The 27,973-nt window shown below is 40.3% G+C and overlaps 2 protein-coding genes across 4 annotated transcripts; both read right to left on the reverse strand.

Annotated features, from left to right (window-relative positions):
- Nucleotides 1–10,236: 10,236 nt before the first annotated feature.
- Nucleotides 10,237–20,653, reverse strand: pigo (phosphatidylinositol glycan anchor biosynthesis, class O). 2 transcript variants are annotated; one of them, XM_086300273.1, is made up of 11 exons: nt 20,465–20,653; nt 19,718–20,196; nt 18,289–18,432; nt 17,953–18,076; nt 17,589–17,748; nt 15,731–15,913; nt 13,988–15,584; nt 13,684–13,887; nt 13,065–13,246; nt 12,786–12,856; nt 10,237–12,383 (listed from the first exon to the last, which is right to left on the reverse strand). In XM_086300273.1, the coding sequence occupies exons 2-11, from the start codon at nt 20,193–20,195 to the stop codon at nt 12,254–12,256; spliced, it is 3,273 nt and encodes a 1,090-aa protein (XP_086156399.1). In that variant the 5' UTR covers nt 20,196; nt 20,465–20,653; the 3' UTR covers nt 10,237–12,253. The 2 variants fall into 2 exon arrangements, with proteins under 2 accessions (XP_086156399.1, XP_086156401.1); XM_086300275.1 differs by lacking the exon at nt 20,465–20,653 and adding an exon at nt 20,303–20,412.
- A 1,221-nt stretch (nt 20,654–21,874) lies between these two features.
- Nucleotides 21,875–27,765, reverse strand: stoml2 (stomatin (EPB72)-like 2). Of its 2 annotated transcripts, XM_086300276.1 has the most exons (11): nt 27,697–27,765; nt 27,559–27,602; nt 26,932–27,084; nt 24,495–24,594; nt 24,320–24,378; nt 24,125–24,226; nt 23,904–24,038; nt 23,387–23,531; nt 23,198–23,277; nt 22,988–23,116; nt 21,875–22,877 (listed from the first exon to the last, which is right to left on the reverse strand). In XM_086300276.1, exons 2-11 carry the CDS (start codon nt 27,598–27,600, stop codon nt 22,752–22,754), a joined length of 1,071 nt encoding a protein of 356 aa, XP_086156402.1. In that variant the 5' UTR covers nt 27,601–27,602; nt 27,697–27,765; the 3' UTR covers nt 21,875–22,751. The 2 variants fall into 2 exon arrangements, with proteins under 2 accessions (XP_086156402.1, XP_086156403.1); XM_086300277.1 differs by having other exon boundaries at nt 26,932–27,081; nt 27,559–27,698.
- Nucleotides 27,766–27,973: the final 208 nt, after the last annotated feature.

The following is a 27,973-nucleotide window of genomic DNA, read 5'->3' on the forward strand; positions in this document are numbered from 1 at the left end:
CGAAAATAAAAGACTGCAGGCTCACTAAAGATGCTAAAGCGGGCTGTGTCATTGCCTCTAAAAAGTGGATTTACATATACATATACTGACGTGTCACTGAACCTTCTGGCTTCTTCTGCATCCACAGAAGCATATGCCTCACAGCTGTCAATGCAGCTGGAAGGTCTAGAGCTCACTGCTCCAGGTTGTAAATATGCAAATGTGTTGATTAGCCTGCAAGGCAGAGAGATCTCACATATTAAGAGCAAAAAAAAATATCTTGCTGAACCCTAGAATGTCACATACACAACATTATTTTTTTACCAGACATGAATGAATAAGCTCAATAATATCATTTCAGAAATGACATGCTCCAAGCATAGCTGTGTTTACATAGGACTCGTGTCACCTGGAGACCTCCAGTAATTTGTAAATTACTTCAGCGGTCTCACCAAACACCCAGATCCTGTGATAGCCTTAGTCTAGCTACATGATTCTGAATTTCAGTGATTTCATGGTGGGTGGGTTTTATACACTTTTCTCTTGCCTTCCAGCTGTGTTGGAAATTTTAAGTAAATACATAAATTTTAGACAGCATTCAGTGTTCAAAAATTAACAAGCACATGGCGCATGGAGACCCAGTTTACAGAAAGCCCAAGCTTAAATGCAACAGAAGAATAAAATCTTAAAAGTTGAGGAGATGGATGTCATGCATGACAGTAACAGGCTCAAATTTGTCACCATATCTTCAGTCTGCTTATGGCGTGCAAATGTGCTGCAGGAAACACAGATGCAGGAGTGGTGAAAGTATGAAATAAATCCCATGCACATATCACATCTACTGAAAACACTAGTAGTCCTGAGCAAATAAGGCTTTAGATGATTGTTTCTATTTGATTTTTTATGGCTCAACGGCTTTTCTTTAGTTATATATTCCATTTTTTTTGTCCAATCACTGACTCAAAAGATTCAATTGACATTTGTTCAGTTCATTTAGAAAACCATGATGAATATGGGATATGGTATTTTAGCAACTTTGCACTAAAACTAAGTAAAGTATGCTGGCATGCAAGTAGACTATTTAGCTACACGTATTCACAGCAGCTGCATCCGTACACATAGTGTTATGTCTGAAAGTAATGACTGTCATTAGTTCAGCCTCTCATCATAACCCAATGCTCCAGGTGGGAGAGAAATGGGCCCCAAACATTTTTTAATCCCTTCAGGGGAATTCACTCTCAGAAACCTCATTAAACCACTTCATCTGTTACTGCTGCCACCTTCAAAACATGTGAGGGCAGGAAGATTTTCCTTGGATAAGCATCAAAGATTGTTGTACAGCTCTAGGCAAGTGTTAGATTCAAACAACGCTCATGTTTTAATAAGGTGGAAAAACACCCCCGCCACCACCTACATAAGTATGTCTCTTGACCGTGCCGCCTGAGATTAAACTTCGGGCTGTTAATGCTCCTAAGGTCCATTTTCTTTTCCATATGTAAATCAATGAATTGTTTTATTTGGTCTGAAATCAGGGATCTCTTACACTGCTTCACTTGCTCCAGGTAATGGACAGCCATCCACAGTGTGCTTTGTGTGTCTGTGTGTGAGTCCTCGCTCTAGAAAGCCTAAAATCTCAGCAGCCGCAGAGAGAGAGAGAAAAAAAATATTCCCCTAGAGATGAAGAAGGAGCAGCTGAGACTAATTTGTCAGATTACCTGGCAGCTGGGGAAAAGTAGCACCCCAAATAGCCTAAGAGTTTTGCTGTGTAATTGCTTTCATTTGCAATTCATATTTGTGTGTGTGCGTGCGTGTTATTGCAGTGTGGGATAATGCACTTCAAGATGAAAGCACCTGGGATACTTGTAATGACAAGGTGAGATTCATTTTATAGACTTCCAAGAACTCAGAGAAATTAAAGACATTTCGAGATGTGGATTTAAGAATTCAATCATACAACTACAACTGCATAGGGGCCCAATTAGCCCCGTGCAATTTGGACTCAATGCCATCCTGACACAAGCCATGCACGCCCACACAGTTCAGACGCAGAGTTGTGAGAAGGTTAAATATACTCATCATGGGACAAATGTCATGGTAATTTTGTGCTTTTAATGAGTTCTTTTTCCAGGGTAGAATGATTGTACAGTACACATCTTTAATTATTTTAAAAACACAAGAACTGGGTGTGCAACTGGGTGGTTTGAAGTTGTTGTGGATTTTCTCTAACCAACACAGGGTCAAATATATACACACATGCTCCAATACATCCTCCCATAATTGGTTAAATGTACCTTAGCTTTTTAGACCTCAACTATTTTATTTCTTTTTATTTCGACAGGCTTTTGGTATAATGCTGCCTCAATATTTTAACAGTCTTCTTGGCAGAAGTGGTAGAGATCATTTAAACTGGTTGTTTTCCTGATATGAACCAAGCTTTTAAGCCTATAGTCCAGAAATGTTCGATACGTCTGTGGTTAGGGATTTGGGAAGATCATTCCAGAAGTTCAGTGTTAGCCTGCTTTATCCATTCCAAAATCAACTTTGTGTAACCCTGTAGCAGTATAACTGCAGATAATGCTGGTTTCTGTGTGCCCAGTTTCTTCTGTCATGATCAGCACATATTAAAAATGCACTGTGTTCAGAAGATTCAAACAGGTCAAGCTAAATCTAATAAAAGGTTTAACATTTCTGGCTGCGCATCAAAAAGTGTTTTATTCTTCTCTGTTCGTTCTCATACTTAACACAAAAGTATGCCCATGAATCAGTTCAGATTGTTTTGCCATGAAACCCATCAGAATGTATAAATGTATAAAATGTAACAGTTAGAGGGTGCATTTTATAGGTTCCTCCTCTCATCCCTACATTATACAACACAGACACTCAGTCTTATCTGCCCACTCACTGGTCTGGTAAAACTAAAGCTACTAACAATACATCCAAGATGATTAGGGCTGTAATGTAGTCCATTCATTCGGTCAATAAGCCTACTTCAGTCTGACTTAAACTGAGTAATCTAATCGAATCCCTTTCAAGCAACCGTAGATATCATCCTATGAAAGCAAAGTCTTGCAAATTTACCGGATTGTAACACTATATCAGTCACTCAAAATCCCCTATTTGACTTATTTTCATGCTATGCAAAGATTGCTGAGTGATTCAGTTCGCATGATTCAAAAATTAATGTCATTAAGTCGAGTCTGAAGTGACAAAGTACTTTTCTCTTTTTTTTTTTTCTTTTTTTTTCATGTAAAATAGCATATTGTGACCGAACAAAGGAAACTGGATGCAGGAAAATTGTATACTGTACAAGTGACACTTGATAGATTAAAATGGGGATATTTGTACTACTTCAGAATCTGTCATTCCCTCCTTGTTCCCATCACCTAGTTTCCACCTGAGCACAAGTCCCCAACTCATTAATCAGCTCCGTTATTTTGCATGTGCCCTATAGCCACAACTCCTTGTCTGTTGTGCTGCCTCAGCTATACTGCAGCATTCTTGTTGACTTGTTTTCCTGCAGCTTGTTTTTGTCCTTTGCTTGCCCTTTTAAGTTTCTGTCTGCTTTTGAACAACGTTCTGTTCTGGCTGACTGCCCTTTTGTTGACATCTTCCATGGTTTTTTGGGGGGGTTTTTTTTTTTTGTTTGTTTGTTTGGGGTTTTTTGACCACATAAGCCTTCCCTTTACCTGCTGAGCCATGCCAAAGATTTTTAAAACTGAACTGTGGTGAACAGCAGACTGATAAAAATGAAAACTGTTGAAAGCACCCATTAATTTAACCCCATTTGTACTCTGATATTTCTAAATATCCATCCATCCAAACATTCTCTTCCACTTATCCTTATCAGGGTTGCGAGGGGGCTAGAGCCTATCCCAGCTAACATAGGACAAGAAGCACGGTACACCCTGGACAGGTCACCAGCCTGATGCAGAGCTGACACAGAGAGAAAGACAACCATTCACACTCACATTCACACCTATGGGCAATTTAGATTCACTAAATATTTCTAAATACTTTGCAGAAAAAGCATTGTCTTTTTTCAAAATTGTTACTGCCTTATTTACTCCCTTGGTATGCTGATATTTTATCTCCATTAACAAGCAGCCAGTTTTCTAGCAGTAAATCTAGCAATCTCAAAGCATTTCTATAAGCCCTGAAGGAAACAGGCTAGCAACACAGTAGCACTTTCTATAGAGAAGTAAGGAATATCCTGAGAGTTTTCTGAATCATTTGTGTCAAACTCTGATAAGGAGGGCTGTTCAACCCGAAAGCATGGTTGTTCAAAGGAAATTGAATCTATTTGACTACTTTGGAATATGTGGTCCTTGAAATATTACATTTGTCATGAGCAAATCAAGCTTGAAATTAAATTTGGTCAGCTCCAATACCACAAAGAGTGGGCAATAGGAGAGGCGAGTATGCTACATATGGTCTGGATTAATCCTAATCCCCAGTTTTATAAAACAATTCACTTTTAAAACTTGTAGGAGTTAAGTTTGTTTTTTATACTCAAGATCCCTTCCTTTAGATGTACTTGATGTAGTGAGCTCAGTATGTGCAGTGAGGCTGTGTGGAGCTTGCTGGGTCTTGGGTACAATACTGTTACCTTTTGTCCTCAAGGGGATCCACAGATAATCACTAGGTCACTGTAATGGCAGCGTCTGATCTATCTGGTCTTTCTTCTTCTTCACAGCAACATTGGCAGAGTGCATAGACAAGAGACAAGCTTCTGTCTCCCACAACAACATGAATCTCTACCAGCTTTTAAAAGCAGCAGTGAAATCCTCTTTCATATTTACACCTAAAAAAGGTTGGATGAGATTGCTGTCTTATCGCAGCCAATACCTCTCTTTCTCACTTCAGACGCCCACAAGCGTGGACGGAGACATAACCACTCGGCCAATCTTAAATCCTTTGTATAGAAAGTGTATTTGTATTTTATCCAAGATGATATCATCCCCCTGAGACAATCAGTTTATAGAGAGACTCAATGCTGTGCACAATCCATAACAATGGGGAGCACACTGCTATCATTACTACAAAAATACACAAGTGCACTGTAATTAAGAAAAAAAAAAAAAAAGGTGGAGAAAAAAACAAAGCAAAATGATTGACTAAAGGGTTAGGAACTTGTCAGATATGTACACAGAATTAACTCTCACATTAGCTCTCTCAGTGGCAGCTTCTGTCACTTGCAGTTTTCCCTTGATGCTCAAACGCCAGGAAGAACCTCCAACTGTTTATTTTCAGTCAAAGGCCCTGTGTGCCTTTGGTGTCAAGCAGGCAATCAAAAGCATGGGTATTATAGTCTGTCTGCCCATCTGTGTGAACCATCTGTAACATCAAATTCACCCTGCATTAGCATTCTAACTCCTGCCGTGGTTTGGCTCTGAATTACAGGGTGCTTTCTCTCATATAAAGTAATAGCATAGCATTAGTAAAAATAAATAAATAAATAAAAGAAATTAAAACGGGGTATTAATTGAGTTTTGGCCACTTGGAAGCAGTAGAAAAATCTGTGGCACAACACTGATATGGACTGAAGTGTCTCAAATGGCCACTTGAGGCCCGAAATATGAGGTAATGCTCTTAGAGGCCCCACCCAAGTGGAAATGCAAAATGTTGAAATAAACATATTTGCAGTTAATTTAACAGAAAAACCTCAATTTGTGAAAACAGACAGATGGTGAACTTTGATAAAAATTCACTCCTTTTAAATTTTATGACTTCATTATAATAGATAATGAAGTCTGTGGTTACCTAAGTAGCTAACTCATGAATTCAGTGTCATCTTATCGTGGCAAAACAAACAAACAAACCGACAGAAAATTAAACGGGAGATTGTTTTTTAAGGTCATTCTTCGTTTTTACCTTGCAAATGGCACCCATTCACTCTGCTTTAACCTCTGTTTTGGGTCTCCACAGAACCCTGAGAGAACTATAAAGACCTTAAATTTTACCTTCTTTATCCTGAACTTAGCTTGGCTAACCCTGGGCATGTGTGTTTTTTCGTTCTTAGGATGATTTTTTTTTTTTTTTTTTTGTTTAAAAGCTTTTTGAACAACTGCACAGTGTGGCATGTCAGGCTACAAAAATAAATGTGACCTAAGGCAGCTCTGGATAATGTCTCTTCAAAGTGAGGCATACAGTGTAAACAGCATATTTACTCCCACAAAGTTGTTTTTCGTAGCCTACAAAGCCAAACTATCCCAACATGCTTTTTTAGGCATTTGATTACACTGTTAGCAGATTTTACAGGATATAATACTCTCGGTTTCCAAAAAGTCTGTTTGAAGCATTCAAAAACCAGTTTTCCCTAGTTCATAAATGTACCATTTAGTAAAGAAATTGAGAAAAATACTGCAGATCTGAAGCCAACAGAAGTGCAGTCATGTTTCAAACGTATCCTAACTTACAATTCATCTGAGTATCCCTTTGTTGTGTGAAGAGTTGATGTAAGTCATCTGATTGACCAAGCCCTGGCTCACTGCTATATATTGCTTCAAGTGTAAAACTCACTCATTCTGAATGTCAGGTTCCAATTTAGTTTATGTCAAGGTTATTAACTCTCAACTGGAATATGTCCAGAGTTCGTTCATTCTGTGTGGGTGCTGCCTGCACTAAGTATGACATCCTGTACATGTAGCATATGTTGAAAAAGACTTATCAGAAAGGAGTCAGCAGGCAGGAGTCTATCTGAAAACACCAGCACACAGATGCAGAAAGGGATTCCTTAACATTGATTAAAAACCATGAAAATTCTGCTGTGGTTTATAACACTGGACAATTTTATGAGTCCTAAAAATTATACTATCAGAAATATAGAGACTGTGCAGTTAGGTAAATTTATGAGAGCTCAATTTTATGACTGCAGGCATTGTTTTTCTCACCATAGCTGAGCTCTGCACAGAGGATAACCATCCACAGGCTCGACTTGAGTTTTAGTTCTAGCTGTCTATGTGTCAGCGTTAGTTAAATGTTCTTCTGATTCTTCAGAGACTCGTACACACGACGATCCTACTTCACAAGAACAGCCTCTCTAACTTTGGAAGGACATGACAGCCTCTTGCTGTGCTTTGGTTGGATCAGTTTCACAAATGACACATATCACATCATTACTGGGGCGGCTGCGGTTGGGGCGGCAGAGCAGGTCGTCTAGTAATCGGGAAGGTAGGTGGTTTGACCAAAGTATGCTGAACAAGATGCCGAACTCCATTTGCTCCCGATGCGTTCATTGGAGCGTGAAGGTGTGAATGTTTGATAGAGAAAAAAAGTGCTGGTATGATTGTGGGTGTGAATGGGTGAATGTGACTTGTAGCATAAAGCATTTTGAGTGCTCAAGCAAAGTAGAAAATTGCTGTGTGAGAACCAGTCGCTTTACCATCATAGTTTTCAAAAAATAACTGAATCTCCTTTCCTTTTCTGGAAGATGCATGGGCGCTCTTTCCTGTGTTTGAGTTTGTTTTTCTAGTGCTGATGCACATTCACCGTGCTGTCTTTGACTCTGCTAATCTGTCTCTGTTCAGGCGTCCCTTCTCCTTCGTCACGGCATCAATCAAGCAAACAGCAGAGTCCTCAGTTGTGGGTTGTAACTGGTGGTTCACTGACAGTTCAGGAAGCTTATTTCCTCCCAGAGGTGACATACACTGTAATGTTCTCTCCCATCTCCCATTTCCTTCTGTTGATGAGTTTCCATCTAAGCCTGCAGCAGCAGAAACAAAGACAGCTTCACTCCACATATCTTCATCTAAACCTGGGTTACTACGGCTGATGATGCTGAATCCTCAAGTCAAGCATTTAAACCTTAATTTGATAAAAACATCATTCAACACATAAAATCCATGCTCTATAAATATCTTTTTATTTTTTTCACCTGCTAATTTTCTTGGCATTTTTCAAAAGCCAAGTATGTTTCCTCAAAATGTTCCTCTACAGATCTAACAAGTGAACCCTAAGTGGCATAATGGCCATAAATGGTCCTCCATTACATTCAGCAACTTCAGAAACTCTGCACCCTTTTCATCCTCATTAAAGCAGCTTCTGAAAGGGATGATGAATATCATCAAAACAATTTTATGTCTGGTCCCCCGCGGAAAAGATGAAGCCCTTCCTTGTGAACTCAAAGCACAAACATCAGAGGCCAGCTAGAAGATTTTCTTTTCATCCTCATAATGCAACTTGGTCAGACTTTAATATTTGATGCCAACTGAAATGTGACTATTGTTGTCCAAAGAACACATAAAGCAGTAACGATGCTTAGAATAAAAGCTTGGGCTTTTGAGCTTCAACATCTACAGCAGTGCCATGATGGATTTTACAATAAAGTGTTTTTCACGTTGTTTTATGTTTATGACCAGCTATTGATATGTTGTCCATTTTTAGAGGGCGGCTCATTGTTTCTACACAAAATAACAAACAGTAAATCGTGAACAGAGGGCTTATGTTGGACAGTGCATTTTTCAGGCAATCAGTCAGCATCAAAAAAATGATGAGAAAAATGACTCCAAATGTTACACTTCTTCTCATCCTCTTCATCTTGTTGCGGGAAATAAGGCCATATTATTAGCACCACTGTTAACACAGTTTTATGAGTATTTAAACTCACTAATAATTAAATACTCCTGCATTTCCTTGGTAACATGGTACACAGTATTGCAATTCCAAATTTTGCTTTATTTGGCCAAAAGAGGTTGATATTCAGTCTTCTACTCAGAATCCCTATTTGGGGTTTTACTTGCAGATGGCACGCTATTATGTTGGTTGTATTTGTGGCTTGAGCCATCCAGTATCCAGAGTTAAGTCTCAAATTACTTGTCTTAGAATTGGCTGGTTAACGCTACACCAAACCTCCACTCAAGTGGACTCATAGATGAATTACCCTGCTGATGAATTGAATCTATGCAGACAACATGTTACCCTTTACCCTATTTCTGTGGACTACTTGTTTGTTCCTACACAGCATATTTTCCTTCCACCATTCATCCATCGCCTTCTGCTTATCAAGTTAAGGGTTCCTGGAGCATGCTGGAGCCTATTCCAGCTACCATAGGGCCATGAGACAGGGTATTCCCCAGACAAGTCGCCAGCCTCCTCCTTTCAAAGAAAAAATCAAACTACCACAGAAAACTCCTATTTTCTGTGAGCGCAGCTGTTCTACTTGGCTGTGTTGGAGATAATGGTATTGTTTCTAGTTGGATTTTATCTGCCTTTTCTGTTGAACACATGATGTTATTGACATTTCTAGCTATGTCGTAACTAGCCTATTTGAACTTGTTATTTTCTCAGTAATGGCAGATGTGTTCACCACAAGGAGGGGGTCCAATCCAACACACAGTCAGCACAGCCATTACATTGTGCCCTCACACAAGAAGTATATATATTTGGTGTCATACTTATAAACTCAAATACAACGGTGCCTTCCCATGGGCCATAGTTAATAAATCGTTAGTTCATTGATAATTTGAAAAGTAAATATAACGTTTTTCAGGTGAAGTAAGTGAGCTTTTCATGGCAACATAGCACAAAATAAGAATGATATGTCTTTAGTAGAAAAGCTGTAGATTCACAACAATGACTTGGAAATAATCTTAGAGAGGGGTTTTGATTTTTTTTTTTTTTTTTAACTTTGAGAAGGTGCTTTTTAATTAGCTGTACACATAATCTGCTCCTGAGGGTCTTTTTGGTGATAGTAATTCTTTGGTCACTCATGCAGTTCAATTTTAACTGGCTGAATTTCCTTTGAGGTACACTTTGTGTTAAACTGTCTAGTGGAAAACGAATACAAAAGGAAAACCCAATGTTGTGAAACATCATCATGAAATATATATAAACGCACACATTTTCATTGATTTAAGGTTGCACTTAAACATTCGTGTGTGTGTGTGCGTGTGTGTATAATTTCATGAAAGAGGATTTAGGAAAAAATGGACAAGGGAGAATTTCAACAAGTCAAGAGTTATGGGCACTAGAATATGCAGAAAGCCCCAGTTAATAATGAATGAAGCACCTTAACTGATGGGCATTGAAATATGGCAGCAACTTTCTCCTCCATCAAGTCCTTGGTTCAATAAACCAGTCATAAAATCCTACTTATATGGACCGCATAAATAGTTTCCAATTCTACTATAAATAATCTCAAAGATGAAACATAGATTAAGCATCACAAATCACAACAGGGAATAAACAGACAAATCTGGATGCTTCTAATAATTTTAAGTTCAAATTATATTCAGACTAAGATGTCAAGTAGAAAAATTTTATTAGAATTTTTACAGAATGTAAAATCATTTTAATTAACCAGTTATTTATATATTAAAGTTTAAAAACAGATACAGATGTGCCCCATCATACAACCAAACCATTACTTGGGCTCATCCCTCCCATACAGCAGCAGCATGAGGGATTCAGTAGTATTGTCATGCAGCTTGACATTCCTTCAATACCATTAGTTGGCTGACTACAGCTGCAGTACAGTAACGGATCCTACACTGGATACTGACTCCGACATGTACAGAAAAAGAAGAGAAAAAACACATTTGTTGTCCCAGGAGGTCTTGGTTTGAATGACATCATACACACAAAAAAAGGCATTGATTAAAGCCAGGCACCTATTTGTGGGTAAAAGTGTGTGAGGTCTAATTAAAAACAACACTGATTTGAGATTAGGAAAAAAAACAAAACAAAAAAAACCACTTCTAATTATGCATTACAGTAAAGAATCAAAACCTTACAAAAAATAAAGACTTTGACTAATTAAGAACCCAGAACTGTATACAAATTGGCAGTAACCAGAAACACTGGTTAATTCATGGCATTGAATAAAACAATACATACATATAAACATGAGAACAGTTATTTTACATTAGCAACCTGCTGTAATGCACTTAAAGAAAATGAGAGAACCTGCTTCCAGAGTGATCACAAAGTAGCTCCAAACACTGATGGGCAGTTTTGCTTTTGTGGTCTCACTGTATGTGAAAAGCCACGTATTAAAGCCCACAAAGAAAGGAGACAAGCTGAACCGTCACCCACCCATGAATGCAGAAAAAAAGGGAGTAAATTTAAATGTCACTTTACCAAGTAGAAAATTCTTCATTTCACAGGTGTTTTCCCATCATAGTAGACTGTCAATTCAGCTGCTACATTGCATATAAATGTATTGCAGCTGCAATTATTTTTTAAAGGGGGAACAAAAAGAAATGCATATTAAAAGGGCCAGATGTATTGGCCAGGCAATTAGAGTGTGTAAACTCTATGGATATGGTGTTGTTTTTCAAACACTTATGAACCACTTGCAAGACTGATTTCAACTGTTCTTGAAGGTTTTATACGTTAGGAAGGTTTACAAGAAACATTCGAAAACACCTAACAGATGTTATCTCTCTATCCAAATGCAAATTTAAAGGGGCCTCAAAGTTCCGATGCATCCCAAAAGTATATCCCAAAATGTTGATTCTGTTCATCTGGACTTAGCGTCTTCAGTGGGACAAACGTTTTGCCAATCATCCAAGTGACTTCTTTAGTCTCAGCTGACTGTAGGATTCCCCAACCCTAAACAGTACATTTGCACAATGACTGAAACCAGCCCACTGAAAAGGGAAAGACCATCTCTGAATTGAGGAGGAGGCCTAAGGGTACATCTTTCACCATCTTACAATGCTGTGATTGGAGCCATTTCCCAACTCTCTGTGAATGGTACTCAGTGATCAGTGGTTGTTGATCAATGGTCATGACAATTTGCATATTAATGATCAAATAACTAACCTCAGAGTTCATTGTTCATTCGGCGGGCTGGTTTCAATCATTGTGCAAATGTACTGTTTATGAGGTTGGGAAACCTGCAGTCAGCTGACACCGAAAAGGTCACTTGGTTGAGTGATGAAACATTTCTCCCACTAAAAACGCTACACCCAGATGAACAGAATCAACAGGGGGGGTCTCAAAGTCCTTTATCAGTTCTTCATCTCATTCCTGGGGTTGTTCAATCAAACTGCTATATAAAAAGGTCCCAACGCTCCACATTTAGTCAATCTGAGATTCGATATATGAAAGTTCCTCAGGGTCAGTAATGTACAACATAGCCCTCAAGAATCACAGTATGACATGCCACATGACATGTTAGTGGGGTTTCCTTATCACTATTGGCAACATTTTTTCAAAAAAAAAGAAAAAGAAAAAACAAATCCTGTTTAGTGACCACCATGTCCATTTCCTCTGGGGCACAGTGAGCTGTGGTGGGTGCCGGTAGGCAGCAGCTGCAGCAGCAGTGCCTTTGCTACCTGGACACATCTGGGATGAGTCTTTTAAACCACTGGCCCACAGCCACATCTACTCTCAGCACTAATGTGACCCCAATCAGCAGGAACACGCTGCTCACCAGGAACCCTGAGGCCTCAAACATTAACCTGAAAGAACAAAACAGAAGAGACACAAAGGTTTAAACAAGTCCAAATTAAGCTCCAGCAACTCCTTCGGACATTAAATAGATCATAAGATAAAAAGAACCAAGACTATTACTTTTTTCCCCAAGATCTACCAAGTTTATTTAAATTACCTATATCCTTTTAATATTTTCAAGCCACCAACTTATTATAAAAAAAACAAAAAAAAAACAAAAAAACAAACAGGACACCACATTCAAAACCCAGATGTAAATGTGTGGATATCACAGTAGAAAAATGGACCGGCATTCAACACTGTGTGTTCACTGAAAGTTCAGAATCAGCGGTGATCCTGTATCCATATCCTCAAAAAGCCTTTACTGTCAGTGAGTTTGTATGAGCTGGAAAATCCATTCAGGCACTTACTTCGGTGCGAAAACCTTCCACACCATTAGGTGTCTCCTGAGTATAGCAGCTGCACAGACTGAGGCAAAGACCTGTGAAGTGAGCAGACAGACTGAGTGGTGTGATGTGATACTGCTACTCATAAGTGTAACAGAACTAAATAAAAAATAAAATTAAATAAATAAAAAAAAGACAAGAAAGAAATGCAACAGAAATCTGCTACTGAGGAAAGACTTTCCCAGCTCACATATGCCTTAAATGGATGTGAGAAAAAAAATAATTCTAGGTCTGTGGACATACCTGTGCTCCGTGAATAAGGAGGTAGCGTGTTGAGAGTTGCAGAAGAGCAGAGCTGAACAGCTGAGGGTTTTCTCTCAGCCTCATCTCCATCACAGCATCCTCTCCGTCGTCCCCACAGGCTCGTCCTCTGCTCCCACGCACCTCGCAAACCAGGGGCCAGAACAGTAGCAATGGACAACTCACTGAAGACAAAGAGAAATAACAACAACAACAACAAATCATCGTTTCACAAGCTCACAATTCATTTTAAGCACTGAAGAGACGGTTTCAAAGCTGCTTTATTTAACTTAACTGCTTTTTAGAATTTTTTTTATCATTCTCTTGAATCACATAACTTTTAAGTTTTTGTTTATCATTTAAAACTGAAATGTGTAACAAACTACAAATATGACTAAATAAAAAGGACTGAAAGTGTCATACGGGTTCACTGATATTTTATATATTTTCGATTATACTGTTAAGGTTTAAACAGGTAAAATGATGATTCTTTTCCTGCTTTTCACAAATTAATGAAATTAATCCCATTAGTTTTACAGAATAACCTTCTTTGCCTAATGGATGACGACTTCTTTCCTTTTCTTTGAACAATAACATTTTTTTTTGCTTCTCTGGTTCCTACCTGCAAAAAGAATGTGTGAAGCAAAAGTATTAAGGGTAACCAGTGAGGCAGGGAGTATGGTCCCTGTGTGTCCTTCAGGAAATCCCACAAAGGCAGCACCCCACTGGATAGAGGGGAAGGTGGGTAAATGACCTGTAGCGTGGAAGAACTGCGTGGCAGCCAGGGACCAGAGCACTACTGGGGTCCAAGGCACATTAAACCCACCTGAGGGGGGGGAGAATGAGAAGTCAGTGAGCTGATTAAGACCTGGAACCTGATAGGCTTAAAAATAAATTAATTAAAAGATGCGATGCAAACATCTTACCAGAATACTTTCCATGCAGGCCACTAAGCGTAGTAGACGAGGCGTGAATGTGCAACAGAGCTCCCGTTTCTAGTAGCAGCAGGAGGAAAGACAGAGCCATGCCCTCTGGGTGCAACAGCAGCAGACCAATTCCCAGCAACCCACTAAACAACAGCAAAGGAGCAGAATAGACTGTTCCAAGTCCGTAGGCCTCCACAGCAGGCCTGTTGTCCACTTCGTTGGCCCCGCTCAGGTCGCCATCATCTAGGGAACGACGCATGCGCTGATAGATCTGTGGGATAAGGTGATGCAGCTCAGCTTGGGGGCTGATGCCAATGCTTGCTCGATAACGGGGTGTGGGTAGAGTCAAACTTTTGGCTGAAGCCTGAGTCCTAGTCTTCACAAACACAGTGAGGGGGTCTAGCCAGATCAGGAAAAGCCCCAGTCCCAGCAGACAGAAGGCGACCCTGGGGAGGGCCAGCTGTGCCAAGTGAATCAGCTCAGCCAGATTCCTGAAGCTGTCCTCCGGAGTGGCGCTAACAGCCCAGTGGAGCCCCAGGCACACAGACAGCAGCGGTAGGATCCAGCGAGCTGTAAACACCGTCCCGCCTGACGAGTTCAGATTACCATAGTGGCAGAGAAAGCATCTTAGCAGATATGTCCACAAGCCAAGGGAAATGACAGCGAGGACATAATGGAGGTTCTTCAGCTGGTTGTCCTGCAACCGGGAAAGAGGGGAAAGAAATGAAGACGGCTGGCAGGAGCCCTGCTCTTCCCGACAGCCGTGGAACGAGAGGGAGAGGTAGAGGCTGCCAACAAGTATTCCTAAGCAGGCTAGAAGGGTGCTGCTTTCCTTCCTCACAGCTGATGGAGACAAAGCTGGGGCAGGCAGCAGCCCAGCAGACTTCAACGGGTCATGGCTTGGGGGCAGAAGTAGGCCATCCCAGTTGAGATGGATGGGAATGCATAGGGCCAGGGATAACACCAAAAATGTCACAACCCGTCCTTCTGCAATCACATAGCTGTCTGAGAGCAGAGAGGCACAACGAAGGAGTGGAAACAAGAGAGAGGGGACAAGGAGGTGATGCAGGGTCAGCCAGCTAACACGCTTTGGAGCTTTGGTTCCGTTTTTTGACACTGTAGAGGTGCTCAGTTGGCGTGAACGCCAAAGGAAAAGGAGTTCAGAGCTGAAAGCAGCAGCTGCAAGGCACCACATCACCTCAATGTAGCCCCGTATGAGCAGCTGAGCAGCAGCCACACTAACCCCCACTGTCAGTGACACAACAACTGGGGCCTTCAGTAATGGACCGTTCTCCCTGATCAGCACTAGAGACAGTTCAGACAAGATGAAACACATCAGACAAGCAAATGCCAGGATGGCTAAGCCTGCCGCCATCTTCAGTGGGTTAAATCGGGCCCAGGTGGCTCGGCAGGTGTCTCTGACAGAGGTGAGGTAAGCCTGCAGAGAAGAGGCTAGCTGGGGGGAGGGTGAACGACCCTCTCTAACAGTGCTGAGAAACTCAGAAGACAAGAGGGCAAATTCACTCTTCAGCCGAGAGAGGCTCTCTGGTGGGATGTCTTTGGCCATGCCAGAGTAAGTCTCCAGGAAACGGTTGACCTTCAGAAACAGAGATAAAATTTAACACACAAACTATAAAAACAACAACTCCTGAAAAGGCTCCAGGATATGTGAATATATAAAAACATTTTTCTGTGTACAGATGCTCGAAAAGTGTTCTAGACGGTTCTTTGATGAGCAGATACCTGTTTTGTGTTGATCCACAGTGCCTCCAGCTGGCTGAGACCTCCAACTGCACCTTCTGTCTGCTCGTGTGGTGGAAATAAAGGCAAGAGAACCTGCCCAACATTACTGTATGGAATAGGAACTCCTAGTAGCAGAGCCAGGGTGGGCACCAGGTCAGTCTGTGGCACCACATCTGGTTCATTCTGGGAAATAAACAGGGGGGGATGTGTCACATTACATTATTCTGTGTTCTCATGATCTAAATTGTGCTTTGACCCTTATCTGTGATATTTTGAAGTAAATATTTTTAGCACATAGCAAAATAACTTGTAGCTGTTCCAAGGCTGGGTTGTCAGTTAAACTCAGTGAGTGATATTTTATCTTGTAGCCTTTCTTAATCAGGGTTGTGCTTGATAACAGCAATATTTCCTAGCAGTGGCAAAATGCCTTGGGGGAAGAAAAAAAAAGTGTCTAAGTTCTGCCTTTTTAAAAAAAAAAAAAAAAAGAATAGCAGTGTAATTTCTCTCTTGCATCTAATCACTTTCCACGGCACATGATATCCCTCTCCAGTTAGGCTGCAATTATGGAAATCGGTGCTTGAGCTCTCTTTTCTAGTGTGAGATCCACTTTTATCTATGAAAAAAAGGCGGAGACCACCTGCCAGCATCAATTTAATGGATTCTGGGAACTGCACAGCCAAGCGTGAACAGAAATGGGCATGCATCAGTGGTTTAATGCTTTATGTTTTTATTACAGCAGTGATTCTGAGAGATCGACATGTCACAAATGTGCCTTTGCAGACAGGAGAAAGACAAACACACAAGTAACTGAAAGCAGTTGTGTTAGTTATAGATTTGACTTGACTTTGTTCTTCCTTTTTAACTCATTTGTGGACTGAACTGATGACGTTGGTCTGAAAAGCAACAAGAGTGAAATGTTCTTACCACTAAGCATGTGACTGCCCATTACTGGGATACAATATGATGAGTGTGCTCTCATAACTTCTTGTTCTGTGCTCAACTCTCACTCTGAATTAAACTGACTTTTACAGCAGTTTTCAGCGGCTCTTTTAGATAGTTAAATTACTGATATAAGCACTGGTTACTATAATATGTATATCAGTGGGAATGATCTAGTGCCTCAAGTGGACGCGAGAGAGGAGCAGACGTTGTACAGATCGGTGCAGTGTCCACAGCAATGCAGATGCTGTACCAGTCTGTTGTCATAAACAGGGGGCTGAACCCTGAATTTACTCATGGATCCTACCATCATCTATGGGAACAAGCCCTGGGTAGTGACCACAAAAATTACATCAAGACTATAAGAGGCAGAAATGAGCTTCCTCAAAAGGGTGTCTTGGAGATAAGGTTGAAGACCTCTGTCATTTAGGATGGGCTCAGCATAAAGCTTCTACTCCCTGACACCAGAAGGAGCTAAGTGAGACTGTTCAGGCATCTAACTAGGATGCCTCCTGGTAGCTTCCTTGGTTAGGAACTCCTACTGGGAGGAGACCCCATGGTAGGCCCAGGACACGATGAAGATTGTGCGTGTCTGAGCTGGCTCTGGAACACCTCTGTGTCTCACCAGGAGAGCTAGAGAATGAGGCCTAGTCATCTCTGCTTGGATTGCTGCTCTTGCTACCCAGAAAAGCAGCACAAAATGAATTAATGGATCTTGTATACACTTGGGCCAAAACTGTCATTTAGCAATTTCTTTGTTAACGTACAATAGTGATTTGTTTTGATTATGACAGTATGTCTTCAGTGTTAATTTCTTATATTTTATACAAAGTCAAGTGATGTAGAATTGGTTGTGTTTTAAATAAGAATTAATCCTACTGTCATGCTGTGGCTGTTTCAAAAGGTGCATTCTACCCACCTGTGATGGGGGTCCATGAAACATGGGAGAAGGACTGTAGAGGAAGATGGCAGCATCAGTCTCTTTCTGACTTTCTCCACCATGATCTCCAGTATCTGTCATTCCGTGATCTCCCATCACCACCAAGAGTGTGTCATTCTGCAGACGATCAATCACAGACCTAGAGGAAAAGCAGAGTTTTCACAGGTCGTGCCAGGTGCTTTCTAATGCTCAACTGCTTGATCTGGGCCAACAATAACAATAATAGCGCTGGTATGATGACATATCTACAGCACTACAAGTGCACTGTGGCAACAGCTGATGATCCAGCTGCATCTGGATAATGGTGTGAAACAAGCATGTAGCAGCTGTACTACAGCCTGACCTGATGACTCCATCCATCTGCGTGAGTTTGTCAGCCATGGCTGGGTGATCCGGGCCAAACCTGTGACCACAGTGATCGACTCCAAGGAAATGAGCGACTAGGACATCCCAGTCATCACCCACCACTATTAAAACCAACAGCAAGAGACAAACGAAAGGAGATGAAACACAAATACATCAACCGCATAAACAAGTTTCCCACCTGTGGGACTAATAAAGATCATCTTAAGTGTTGGTGCAAAATTATTTTGATTTTGCACAGTTTCCTGGCAACAGAGGCTATTTATTAAATGTACGTTTTAATTGCACAACAAATGCATATTAAATAACTACATACTAGTGTTGTAGAGGTGCTGGAGAATCCCGTTATCCACAGTGTGCAGATCCTTGACATTAAAAGAAGGGAAGGGCAGAGAGCGGTAAAACTTCTTAGGAAAAAGACTCTCCCAAGTGTCGTCACCCATAAACACCACTCGTTTGCCTATTGAGAGACAGAAAGATTTATATGAGCAAAATCAGATGGCACAGTTGGTTTTCTGGTTTTTAAAGTCCTAGATTTGTGGTATTGTCAGGCACAAAAGAGCATGTCTACAAATGAGCAGAGAATCATTGATGCTTATATTATTTTACTTTACCCACAGAAACAAAACCAAACACTATTAGTCTGGACTTCTTTAAGTTACTTGAAGACGTTTCACCTCTCATCAAAAGGACAAAAGGACCTGTCCCTCTGTGGGGGGATACTCCCACTAGGTTTATATCTGGGACTCTCCACCATTTGACCTTAGAACTGAAGAAGCTTCTCGGATGAGAGGTGAAACGTCTTCAAGTAACTTAAAGAAGTCCAGACACTTTTCTTTGCAAGCTCCTTTGACTACGATGACCTGGATGACTGAGAACCTTCACAGACAAACACTATTAGGGTCAAAATTATTAGCCTCCTGATGCTAATAGTTGATTATTTATCCTTTTTGCCAGATAACAGCCTGTGGTCTTCTGTTGTAGTTTTCAGCAAAGCTCACAAGTCTTCTGAGCAATCCTAACTGATTCTTCTTTGACAAATCTGGTCTCCTGGCATTGACCTTGGGCTTCAATACACTCCACAGATTTTTAATGAGATTCAAGTCAGAGTCTTTGTGCAGGTCAGTGATTTTTTATTTACTTCTTCTAGAGCAGGTTGTTCATCAGGAACGATGCATCTTTTGAGATGCTGTCGTGTTGGAAGACAAAGAGATTACCTAGACCCAGTTTTGCTGGCTTCCTAATTTGGTTGAGTCAGTCATGGGTGTCTTGGCAGTTGTTTTGGGGTCTTTAGACACATCACTCACTAGTTTTTTTCCCCCAGAGTCTTTAAATCATTCACTTCCTACCTCTGCAAGGCTTGTTCTGTAATCTGCGACTCTCTTCACATTTCACTTAAGTTTTTGACACCAAATAGTCTAAACAATTTTTTTGTTGTTTTTGGCACGATGCTTTCTCAAGTGACGGCCCAGTTGTCATATTGTGTGTAATGTAATATTTAACCCTTAGTTTTACCTTGATTTTACAAGCTTTGACCATTACAAAGTTAAAGCCCATCATTGCACAGCAGTGGTTTGTGCTATGGCTCAATTAAGAAGTCTGTTTTCTGGGAGGCTATAGTTTATAAATGCTTTGCTGAAAATCCCTACATCCCATAACGTTGTCCTCATCTGTATGTTTCCCATAAAGCTCTTTACATGAATGTATTATATTTTTATAATTTACAGACACTTGTAATAACTCACCTGCTTGTCCAAACTGGTGAATAAGATTGTCCTCCAAGATGGCACTGGATGCAAAGTTGTTACCTACATCTACAAACGTCGGCAAAGATCCAGTCGTGAACCCCTTGATCCTCTGCATGGTGGTCGTAGGTGGGTCAGCACGAAAGGGGTACAGGCGGCTTTGTAAAGGCCTGGATGACACGGTCTCTTCCAGCACAGGTAACTTATTCTCATAAGGTCGTGGTGCCGTCTTGTCGGGGTCATACCGGGCGAAGTCGATCTTCAGGGCGTCGATAATGAGAAGGACAACCTTGCGGAAGCGCGGCTGAGCTCGACAGAAGTCCACCGGCTCCTCTCCGGGCTCGAGCACGTCTCCGCAGGTGCTGGTTCTGTTAACCTCCAACCTAACCAGCAAAAATCCACCCACGAACAGGTAGATGCCCACGAAGAACACCGCACACATCCAGAGGAGCAGGGACAGCACAGGCAGCCCCTTCATCCTACATGCACAGGTAAGAGCAGGTCAGGTGAAAGACAGGAACATTTGGTTTACATAGAGGTAACAAACACACAAAAATGAGAGGAACAGCTGCCTGTGAGCTACACCTGTTATAGAAGAAAATAATTCCGGTAACGTGTAAGGTGACTGAAATTTTAAGCTCCAACTAAAACCTCTTTTGCAGTTAAGCCGCACAGGTGGCTAACATGAATGACGGTTACGTTAACGCTGTTAGCAGAAGCTAGCTCGCTTTGCCTTTTGTCACTGACCTTGTGTGGCAGCTAGTTTTCGTCCTCTCCCGGCCGGACGTTGGGGGTGACTGTGTGTATTAACAACACAGGAGCACAGGTGCCTCAGGTAAACAGAGAGCGGAGCAACACGCTCACCTTCATTGGGACTCCGGTACAATGAGATTAGATGACTGGTGGATGATAGGAACCTTAGCGTGGAAAGAGCACGGCGGGCGCTTTTCTGTGTAACACCATGAATACGTTTGCTTTGCCCCGCTCTGTGACTTACAGGACCTCCTATATACGGAACAACGGCTTTAGCGCGTCTCTGAAAATCGCTAAACACGTCAGAAATTCTGCAGAGAAACTACCCTTAAAAGAGAATGGACTAGAAATAAGTTTTGTAAAAGTTATTATAAAATATCAATAATGGCCTCAAACATTTTAATTTAATGATATTTCATAGCTTTGTCTACTACAATATTGTTTTGTTGTTGTTGCTGGTTGGCTTATTAACGTAAAATCAAATTAGACTTAACTGATGCAATTTAGGGTATCTAGGAGGTACTAAAGGCAATCTCAGCTGTCACTGGGAGAAAAGCAAGTTGCACCCTGGACAGCTACAGTTGCAGAAAGTGAATCCAATGGCCAAGTTTGTTAAGCCTCCGTTGTTTCTAATAGCCACAACCTGTGATTGTAAAAAGACAAACACAGGCTGTGGCTGTGAAAATGGCCTTTAGATCTTGAAACACTGAGTCCATTTAATACATCTTCTAAGGGTTGAGTGGAAAATTAGCCAGGGCAAGCTCATTGGCTACCAACTTTTGATTGACAAATATTTAATCGATGAGCGTGTAGTTTCACATTCAGACCCCTCATTACATCTGGCTTCAAAACACCAAGATGGTAGTGGTGAAAATGACCATCTCAAGAATTCACAAGTTTTCATACTCTACACTCAATTCAGAATCGGCAGTTAACCTAACAGATGTTTTAGGACTGATAGGACGCAAGACAGAACAAGGTACAGGAAAAACATGCACAATCCACATAGGAAGGCCCCAGGTGACAGTCTTTTTTTTTTTTTTTTTTGCTGAGAGCCAAGTGCAAGTCACTGGCCCACAGTTTATGTACACACGTTTATGCCTGTAAGGCAAGGTAGAGGGCTAATAAACCAACCGCGCTTTTCATGTTTGCCTATCTTTTTAGCAGGTAACAAGATAGGCAAACGTATTTATTTTTGCAGACTTTGTTAAATCAGCATGGGTGTGTTTTTATTTTAATAGCCATTTGATAGTTTTCAACATGTTTGTATATTTTGAACATTTTTGTCCAAATATTTCATCTAACCACATCTTTTCAAATCTTCTCAGACTTAACATGCCCGGTTGCCCAGTTCATATTCCATTATTTTGTAGAAAACAGAAATAACAAAACAAACTTCAAGTCTTTGCAGTGAACCTTGAAATTTAATAAATATATCCGGTAAGACATCAGATATGAATACGAATACTCGGAGGAGAGGAATATTTTGATCATCGAGCTGACACGGGACATTACCTAGACTTTGACAAAAAAAATTCTCTCTTAATCATTTCAAAAAGTAGGTTTTTTTTTTCTAAAGGAAATTCTAATGTAACCTTTTCATGGGGATATAGCTTTATTATCGATAGGGTAATGTTTCAAAAAACGTAGTAAACTGTGAAATTAATACACTTTTAGAAACATTGTGAGGAATCCAGCCAGGCATTGCATGCAGCAACTTAAAGTCGGTGGTCCCATCAACACAAAGAGGGAGAATTGTCACCCATTTCTGTAAATAATACCTATGTATATATTTTCACCTGAGCTGGCTTTGATTATTATTAATAATCTCAGAGAACCTGAATATAGCTATTTGGGAAAACATGGAAAATAGGCTGCAAAGTGAGAAAACATGATGGTATAATCTACAAAAACCTCAGGTAGAGAGGTCAAAAGGGCTCAACATATTAAAATATAAAATTGCTCAGGGGAGACTTATTTTTGCATCCGTGTCTGTGCTGACATCCACGTCAGCTGGATAGACTCCGGTATCTGTGTATTTGGCTGGAGGCTGGTGTTACTTTCTCAAACATACACTAATTAAACCACACTCAGTGAAGATTACGACTCCCCATACAAAAGGTGTAACTTTCCCCCAGGCTCCAGGACAAGGCTTCGGAAGAGTTTTAAAGTTGGCAATTTTTCCCTTTTGTCCTGTCATTTTAAGGTCTGTGTGAGAACAAACCGTGGACCTTCAACATAAACTGCTTCTTCTGGTTCTGTGTCATTTATTAGTTTGAGTTCATTCATTAATTCCTTTTTCTTGAGGTGATCCCGATGGGTTCGCAGCCTCTTCACGGTTCTCCTCCAAAACCTCTGGAGTTACCCTCATGCTTGGCTTTGCCAGCGTGCTATAAATAGTCATAGCCTGAGTGGCAAGAAGACAAGATAAGCATCATTAGGGGCATGTAAACTTAATAATTTAGAAGCTGTTAACATATAAATCCAATAGTTGGGACTATTGGATAGCAGACATACCTGTGAAACCATTCCACTAATGTCACCAGTGTTAGAGGGCAGAAGGATGGTGTTTGACTCTTTAGCGAGGTTTGAGAAAGCAGACACGTACTGCTCAGCTACACTTAGCGAAGCGGCAGCATTTCCATTCTGAATTTAAGAGGGAAAAAAAGCATTAACCAATGAAAAGCTTTTGTAAGTCAGACTGTGAAAATGGAAAAGAACATTTACCTGCTCTGTCAAAGCATCTGACAACATACGGATGGCCTTGGCTTTGGCCTCAGCTTTGGCTATAACTGCTTGAGCCTCACCTGGACGGAGCAGAGTAGTAGGTAACAGGGAGCATATTAGCCTCTAAAAGCAAAAAGATGTGAGATAATTTGTGGAAACTGGAGTGATAAACCAACTAAATGCACTTACCAGCCGCTTTATTGATCTGTTCTGCTTTTTCACCCTCCGAGGCTAAGATCTGTGCTTGTTTACGACCCTCAGCGACATTAATGGCTGCTTCTCTTGTCCCCTCAGACTCCAGCACTGTGGCTCTCTTTTTACGCTCAGCTTCCACCTACATGGGGTGAATAAAGTGTCCTGTTCAGTAAATTTAAGTGATTTAGTCTTGTTCCCACAGTTGAAATATCTACTGCTATATGCAAAAAATGTTTCTGACCTTGTCTGAAAAGACCTATAATTTATTTAAGGTACTATGAACTCTAGTTTTTAAGAATCAGTGTAAAACCTCTTAAACTTAACCAAACTTACCAACACAATATAAGAAAATTATTTGACTACAAAAGGTCTCTTTTCTGTTGAAGATTATAAACTGTACTTGAATGATGGCTAAGCTGTACTTTCATGTAATACCCATTTGTACCATAAGATCGTGCAGTGAATTAAAAACTAAAAATTATGCTTTAAAAAGCTCTTTTGTTTCTCTCACCTGCATCTGCATGGACTCTTTGACACGAGGTGGAACGTGTATATCTTTGATTTCGTAACGAAGGCAACGGATTCCCCACTCGTCTGAAGCTTGGTTGATGGAATGGACGATGTTGGAATTCAGAGACTCCCTTTCCTTAAAAACAAATGCAAAGATAAAATACAACTTGTTCCTTCATGAACAGAGAAAAAATATGAGATGAAACAGCAGTTTGTCTTTACTCGGAACACTTTGTCCAATGTGAGTTTGCCCAGTTCTGAACGCATGGTGGTCTGTGCCAGCTGTGTGACAGCATACTCTGGATCCTCAACACCGTAGCTGGCCTGTGAACAAACAAAAGTATAAAGTGAATTTAAAAAAAAATAAATAAATAAGCAAGAAGATATTTGGATCTGTTCTAATTGTTGCCAGCATACCTTAAAAGGGTCTAGTATCCTTAAGTAAAGCACGCCATCAATCTGCAGTGTTACATTATCTGCAAGTTCAAAGAAAATATAACAATATGGAGAAAACAATCAATTCTGTTTAAAAAAAAAAAAAAGCCTGCTCGTCCTCCTGTGAATAATGAGAAATAAACAATGTCTTACTTACCTAGGGATACTGCAGACTGCTCTGGGACATCAATCACAATTTCTTTGAGACTTTGAACATAGCGAATTCTGTCAAGTATGGGTATGAGGAAGTTCAAACCCTATAGATAGCAAAAGGGAAAATGTTAGGGTGTGCCAGCAGTGAATAATGTTTGGAATTTTAATGACATAGTCCAATAATAAAGCAAAATGAGTTATAGTATTGTTGCTTAAAGGCAAGTTTCTTTAGTAGTCTATCAAAATAAAATACACTAAAATTTCCATGGTATGAATGACATGGTAATATTTGGCCTTTTAATGATTTCTTTGAAGTGGAATGGTTGTACAGCATACATCTTTAATTACTTTAAACAAATGACAATTGGGTGACCAAGTGTGAATTCAAGTTGGATTGCATGTATACATACGGGCTCAAATATAAACATACACTCACTTAATTGTGTTCATAAGTGGTGCTGAAGGTTCTACAATGTGTTTTAACTTGACAAGGCAAAGGCTGCCATCATGACTGACTACAACTGGTAGTTTCCATTTGTCAGCATTAAAATTATCTGTTTGACAGCACTCACTGAAGTGACCAATACTCAGACCAATGTGAAAGTTCAAGGAAATCAGTGAAGATCTAAGGAGAATTGTACATTTACACAAGTTAGAAAGATAACTTGAAGCCATTTCTAAACAGCTGCAGAATCTAAGATCATCAAACAAGTGTACAAAAATACAAGATAGTCAGATGTCTTACAGGGCTCTAGAGACAATGAAAAACACATCAAATCTGGTTATGGAATGGATAAAACACATTGACATTACATTTCTGGAGCAGCTTTTATATACCCCCAATCTTAATCCTATTGAAAATTTATGAATGAAGCACAAAAGCTGAGTCCATGTCAGGAAACCAGCCAGTTTAAATTAACTCTCCCAACACTTCCAAGCAGAGTGGTCAAATATCAGACTCAGTTTTATTGTCATTCAACAATTTGACATGTTATGAATGAAACACAGTTACTTAGGTCTTGGCATTGCATCATGCTGCCAAACAACAAGTGAAACAGTAGGAAGATTAATCAATTACCAAAAAAAAGTAAGAAAATATGCCACAAGTGTGATGATGGCATACGATCAAAATATGATCCAAATTGTCTGGTCAAGGTGCAACTTGATAAGCAAATATCAGTGGGCCTTTGTGTATATTTTTGAGTCTGTATAAACATTTGACCATAAATCCAAACTCATGCACCTAAATCTTGTTGTTTTTTTTTTTACATCATTATGTAACCCAGGGCTCTAGAGTGCAGCCTATTTGGCTAATTTATCAATGGTGCGACTAAAAAAAAATATATATATATATTAGGATGCATCGGTACGACCAGCTGTTCAAGTATTTAAAAAAAAAAAAAAAAAAAAGTCTTTGTGTGGTCAACAACAGACACACATTAGTCGTGTCCAAATTCATGGGCTGCATCCTCCTGAGGACCGCGAAGGCCGGGTCCTCAGAAGGTCGGGTAGGCCGGAAGTAAACGGCAGATTATGTTTAACAATGGTTTGGAGACTGCATCAAATAATAAATCACATACGATCCACTCCGAGCCATAGCCAACTGAAAGTAAAAGGGGTAAAGTATATACATTTCGAAGACAGTGGCTTGACCAGTTTCTTTGGCTAAGATACAGTAAAGCTGACAACATGATGCACTACATTTACTGTGGTGCAGTGGCGGTTTTTGATACGGGCGACATGGGGCATTGCCCAGAGCGGCATCGTGAGCATCTGCAAAGAAAAGTTGCTTGCAACATTGCCTATGATATTCCCAAAGAAGAAGCTCCGTCCACCAAGTTCAAGTCCAAAATAATTCTTCACAAGAAAAATAGCTTGAACATAAACCCACATACAGTAATGATGTCGCGTGCGCCCAGTTTATAGGTGTCATCCCAGACACACTGGGGGGAAAAAAAAAGGCCAAATTACAGGAGCTGGCCATCTGAGGGGGAATGTGACTGCAATGGAGGATAGTCCATAAGATATCAAGCCTTTGAGACACTTTGAGGTCCTTTTAATTTAGAGTTTCTTTTTATTGATTAAATCTTGAGATGTTTTAAGTTTACATTTCAGCTCAGTGAAGCACTTTAAGCACAAGCACTTTTTCAGTAACTTATCTTTCTTACAGAACTGTGCTCCAAATAAATAACTTTGTGTTGACAAGACCTCTGATCACAACTGTATTTGATCTGTATTTGTAATTGTGGTAAGTTGGAAAGCTAGGATATGTAACTGTAATGCAGTTTAGTTCTATGCAATATGATTTGATTTGACCAAAATGAAAATTTATGAAGTTCATGGTCAAACTGGGGATCGAACCCATGTTGTTTGGGGAAGAACACCATCTATTTGTTGTGCTTTTTGTTTTTTGGGGATCTATTAAATGCAACAAAGTTTACCGGCTCCAAGATCCGATGGAAGCGACCCATCCTCTCCACCACCCAAGCCTCCTGCTGGGGCACAAACAGCACCACGGTGTTCATGGGCAGGCTGGACGCCCATCGCTGCTGAACTGGGTTAACGCACAACCTCGGCACGGTCCGCTGGGTCTGCTACAGAGGATTCATTAAAATGTAAACAGGTGGCATTACTGCATGAATTTGAGCCAAGACTCATAAGACTATCTTAGCTTGTAGAGCTTAAGGTTGCTGAATAAACATCAATGTTAATATTCTTGTTTTATGTTTCAATTTTAAGTTTTTGGTTAGACTTATTTGGTCACATTCTACATATTATATATATGAACGAGGTCATTGGTAAATACCCATTTGAGTGTATACAGTATGTGACCATATTAATCGACCATAACAAAGTCTTTCTCTGGCCATACCAGCTAACCAATAGTTCATTTTCATCTAGAAATAATCATTATGTCCGCAGGTGTTCCGCTAAAAAATACAGTGCTATCGGGATTATTAAACGCACGGGCTCACGCTGATGAATGACACCTATTTCACCAGCCACAGAAAAGAACCGGTGCACGAGATGTTAAGCCGAAGGAGGCACACAGTGACAGTTTCAGTTACCTGCAAAATGAGGCCGCCGGTCCGACACAGCGTCCGTAACATCGCTGAAAGATTGCAAAAGGACTGTTTAAAATTAGAAGATTAGGTTTGGTAAACTACACTCTGTTGAGACTACACAGTCACGCGAGTGACCCTTACCGATCAGGAAATGAAAGTTACATCAGTGGTGCAACGCTGAAAAACTCCCCCAGCGCGGGAAACAAAAAGTCATACAGTGGTTCCGCTAATAGATACATTAATAATAATACATTTAAAAAGATATAAAAATATAGGACGAAATAAGTGACTTTAATACAAATGTTCACTGTATGACTATTATAGTGCCCTATAACTTTTGTCTTTCACATAAACTAGTATATTCTTTTTGCAGTATGTCTGTAACTATTTCACGTTTTAAAGGTTACTTTTATTGCCA

This window comes from Aulonocara sp. 'chitande type north' Nkhata Bay, linkage group LG7 (genome assembly GCF_057382095.1).
Source record: "Aulonocara sp. 'chitande type north' Nkhata Bay isolate Kocher_YH1m ecotype deep benthic linkage group LG7, A_spYH_male_GT1.1, whole genome shotgun sequence".
NCBI classification, from domain to species: Eukaryota; Metazoa; Chordata; class Actinopteri; order Cichliformes; family Cichlidae; genus Aulonocara; species Aulonocara sp. 'chitande type north' Nkhata Bay.

Excerpts from the sequence above, each read along its gene's own strand:
- pigo (XM_086300273.1), bottom strand. The coding sequence starts at position 20,195 with ATGAAGGGGCTGCCTGTGCTGTCCCTGCTCCTCTGGATGTGTGCGGTG. Across the intron at positions 15,585-15,730 it reads TGTGGATCAACACAAAACAG|GTCAACCGTTTCCTGGAGAC; the intron begins GTATCTGCTCAT and ends CTGTTTCTGAAG. Across the intron at positions 13,247-13,683 it reads TTCACACATTCTTTTTGCAG|TGAGTTGTCCATTGCTACTG; the intron begins GTAGGAACCAGA and ends CTTTGTCTTCAG.
- stoml2 (XM_086300276.1), bottom strand. The coding sequence starts at position 27,600 with ATGTTACGGACGCTGTGTCGGACCGGCGGCCTCATTTTGCAG. Across the intron at positions 24,595-26,931 it reads TCCATCGGATCTTGGAGCCG|GGTTTGAACTTCCTCATACC; the intron begins GTAAACTTTGTT and ends TGCTATCTATAG. Across the intron at positions 24,039-24,124 it reads CATTGGACAAAGTGTTCCGA|GAAAGGGAGTCTCTGAATTC; the intron begins GTAAAGACAAAC and ends TTTGTTTTTAAG.